This window comes from Anarrhichthys ocellatus, unplaced genomic scaffold (genome assembly GCF_004355925.1).
Source record: "Anarrhichthys ocellatus isolate YVR2014 unplaced genomic scaffold, GSC_Weel_1.0 scaffold202, whole genome shotgun sequence".
Classification (NCBI taxonomy): Eukaryota; Metazoa; Chordata; class Actinopteri; order Perciformes; family Anarhichadidae; genus Anarrhichthys; species Anarrhichthys ocellatus.
Genome location: NW_022280232.1, coordinates 193,074 through 197,041, shown reverse-complemented (window position 1 = coordinate 197,041; position 3,968 = coordinate 193,074). Strand labels below are relative to the sequence as shown.

Sequence of the window (3,968 nt, the reverse complement as noted above, 5' to 3'; positions counted from 1 at the left end):
ACACACACACACACACACACACACACACACACACACACACACACACAACAACAACAACACGAGTGAGCAAAAACATTAAAAAGGTCGTCCTTCCTCATCAGCTGGTGATAGTTTTAGTTTTCAGTGGAGGACAAAGATACGTTCATGTGACATTATACAATACGGACAAACCAGCTCTCAGTGTGGAAACATGAATCAGCAGTTAGCTGAGTTTAATGTGGTGGAAAGTAACTAAGTACATTTACTCCATTAATCATCTCAGGACCCCTCAGACTGATCTGGTGACCCTTTGGAGGGGCCCAACCCCTATGTTGGACTCAACTAGCTGACTATATCTATCAGTTAGGAGAAGCAGTTACATCTATCCTTCGGTATTGTAAGTTATAATAATACATCAGACGATTCACTGGACAACATGTATTTTCACTGCATGCAACTGAGAATTTGTGTGTACTTTTTATTGCTGTCCATTACAGAGTACATCGATCAGATCTTACCTCCCTTATGTGCCAGACGAATATCATTACTGTTCCCTTCATAAGTGAAGAGCGCCCTGAAAATACACAGTGAGCAGGTTAGCATGTCAGTAGGTTAGCATGTCAGCAGGTTAGCATATCAGGAGGTTAGCATGTCAGCAGATTAACATGTTAGCAGGTTAGCATGTCAGCAGGTTAGCATGTCAGCAGGTTAACATGTCAGGAGGTTAACATGTTAGCATGTTAACATGTCAGCAGGGTTAGCATGTCAGCAGGTTAGCATGTTAGAATGTTAACATGTTAGAAGGTTAACATGTTAGCAGATTAACATGTCATTAGGTTAGCATGTCAGGAGGTTAACATGTTAGAAGGTTAACATGTCAGCAGGTTAACATGTCACTAGGTTAACATGTCAGCAGGTTAACATGTCAGTAGTTTATCTTGTCAGCAGGTTGACTTTTTAGCAGTTTAACTTGTCAATAGGTTAACATGTCACTAGGTTAACATGTCAGCAGGTTAACATGTCAGTAGTTTAACTTGTCAGCAGGTTGACTATCAGTAGTTTAACATGTCAGTAGGTTAACTTGTCAGCAGGTTAACTTGTCAGTAGGTTAACATGTCAGCAGGTTAACTTGTCAGTAGGTTAACATGTCAGCAGGCTAACATGTCAGCAGGTTAACTTGTCAGTAGKTTAACATGTCAGYAGGTTAACATGTCAGYAGKTTAACATGKCAGCAGGTTAATTTTTCATTAGGTTAACTTGTCAGTAGGTTAACATGTCAATAGGTTGACTTGTCAGCAGGTTATCTTGTCAGTAGGTTAACATGTCAGTAGGTTAACTTTTCATTAGGTAAACATGTCAATAGGTTGACTTGTCAGCAGGTTAACWTGTCAGCAGGTTGACTTGTCAGTAGTGTAACTTGTCATTAGGTTAATGTTTCATTAGGTTAACTTGTCAGCAGGTTAACTTGTCAGTAGTTTAACATGTCAGTAGGTTAACATGTCAGTAGGTTAACATGTCAGCAGGTTGACTTGTCAGTAGTTTAACATGTCAGAAGGTTGACTATCAGTAGTTTAACATGTCAGTAGGTTAACTTGTCAGCAGGTTAACTTGTCAGCAGGTTGACTGTCAGTAGTTTAACATGTAATTAGGTTAAAATGTCAATAGGTTGACTTGTCAGCAGGTTGACTTGTCAGTAGTTTAACTTGTCAGCAGGTTAACATGTCAGCAGATTAACTTGTCAGTAGGTTAACATGTCAGCAGGTTAACTTGTCAGTAGGTTAACATGTCAGCAGGCTAACATGTCAGCAGGTTGACTATCAGTAGTTTACCATGTCAGTAGGTTAATTTTTCATTAGGTTAACCTCTCAGTAGGTTAACATGTCAATAGGTTGACTTGTCAGCAGGTTATCTTGTCAGTAGGTTAACATGTCAGTAGGTTAACTTTTCATTAGGTAAACATGTCAATAGGTTGACTTGTCAGCAGGTTGACTTGTCAGCAGGTTAACATGTCAGCAGGTTAACTTGTCAGTAGGTTAACTTGTTAGCAGGTTAACTTGTCAATAGGTTAACGTGTCAGCAGGTTAACAAGTCAGCAGGTTAATTTGTTTGCAGGTTAACTTGTCAGCAGTATAACATGTCACTAAGTCATAATCAGAGACAGCTCACCAGTTTGTGTCCACCTTTCCATCCACGACTTCTTTATAAGCGTCCATGAGTGATGTACCGTTCTTACTCATATTCACTGCCATCGTCTTCAGGCTTCCTCATTTACCACAAAATCTACCTTAGTCTTAACTCTTCACAGCAGAACCTCTGACTCTGTGATTTATTCTGATTTTACTCCACCAGATCCTGCTTGACTCTGAACAGTGAAACCAGTGAAACCAGTGAAACCTGATGAGCCTCATTCCTTGAGAAGCTGCTCCCTCTGACGAACATTCATTCATCAACATGATAAAACACATTTATTACAATTATTCTCCACACACTGCCCTGTGTGTGTGTTTGTGTGTGTGTGCTCTGGTCTCACTGGGGAAGGAGGAAGAGGAGTCAGTCTATGACATCATCAGACTCACGATGAAGGGTTTAATGAACAAAGTATCGAAATTGATACAGCAGAACCACAGTTCTCATGTTTTATTCCACACAATCATCGCCTACATTACCCATAATGCACTGCTCCCTCTGGCAGACTTGTGGTATATTTTGGTGTGTTAAAGGAACTGTGTGTAACATTAATAATTGGCTGAAATTGAATACAATACTCAGAACTCTGTTTTAACCAGTGTATAATCACCTGAAAGTAAGAATTGTTCTGTTATTTTGCTCAGAAAATAAATTTATATCTTCGTAGGGAGCTGACATGTCACACACCTGTACAAAGTACATAGAATGTACACATCTGACCACTAGGGAGAGTTTTAACAAAGCAAATACTTTAACCACTAGAGGAGGAGGCATGAGACAGAATGGGTCTCAACACTAAACTACAAGAACTATTTTTAACAGTCCAGCTCTCAACATCTCAGGTCCAGGTCTGGATCTGGGTCTGTCCACGGTAGACCGGTCTCTGCTGGAGGATCTGGGTCTGTCCACGGTGGAACGGTCTCTGATGGAGGATCTGGGTCTGTCCATGGTGGAACGGTCTCTGCTGGAGGATCCGGGTCTGTCCACAGTGGAACGGTCTCTGCTGGAGGATCTGGGTCTGTCCATGGTGGAACGGTCTGCTGGAGGATCTGGGTCTGTCCACGGTAGACCGGTCTCTGCTGGAGGCCCCGCTGGAGTCTGAGCTGAAGGAGTTTCTGGTGAACCTGCATGATTTCATCTGGTTTCACCAGAATCTGACCCGGTGGCACCGATGACAAGCATTAAGAATAACCATCTTCTCTCTGATGTTCTCGTTTACTGATGAAGGAACATATCTGCGGTTCAGAAAAAGTATTAATTTTCCACTTGTTACATGAACACAACACGATCTTTTGTTGTGTGTTAAACATGAACATTGATTTCTTGTTTCATTTGAGGATCGAACGGCCGAAACATCGCTGGTTACTAGACCCATCACCTCCCTGTGGAGCTTCAGGGGTCAATATGTACCTCTGAGATGTAGTACAGTAAAAAGTACAATATGTACCTTTGAGATGTAGGACAGTAAAACGTTTTTAAAAAGTTAAGTTTGTCCACAGTGAGACACCTGAACCACAACTCTCTTCTTCTTTGTCCTCTTTTCAGTTGGCAAACAACAAAAGATGGTTTGTTGTCACCATCACTGAGTGATGAATGAAGCTAACATCACAAAATGATTCTACTCACTTACAAGTTGCTAGCAGTATATTATATATATACAGACACATATATACATAGCCACGTATTCATCCTCAGGCCTGAGCCACAAACACACAGAATGTTGTTGGAAACAAAAGAGGGATTTCCTCTCCTCAGACTCTCAAACCTCAACCCCCCCCCCCCCCCCCCCCCCCCCCCCCCCC

General features: G+C 41.6%; 1 protein-coding gene across 3 annotated transcripts in view; it reads right to left on the bottom strand.

The window, feature by feature from the left end:
* Nucleotides 1-2,306, bottom strand: part of LOC116400768 (drebrin-like protein B) — a 9,438-nt gene extending 7,132 nt beyond the window's left edge. For 2 of the 3 annotated variants that reach the window (XM_031878784.1, XM_031878785.1), the window contains exons 1-2: nt 2,146-2,306; nt 498-553 (exon numbers count right to left, since the gene is read on the bottom strand). In XM_031878784.1, the coding sequence (XP_031734644.1) occupies nt 498-553; nt 2,146-2,228 (139 nt within the window). In that variant the 5' untranslated portion in view covers nt 2,229-2,306. The remainder of the gene's footprint in view (nt 1-497; nt 554-2,145) is intronic. The other variant, XM_031878786.1, reaches the window with a different exon arrangement.
* Nucleotides 2,307-3,968: the final 1,662 nt, after the last annotated feature.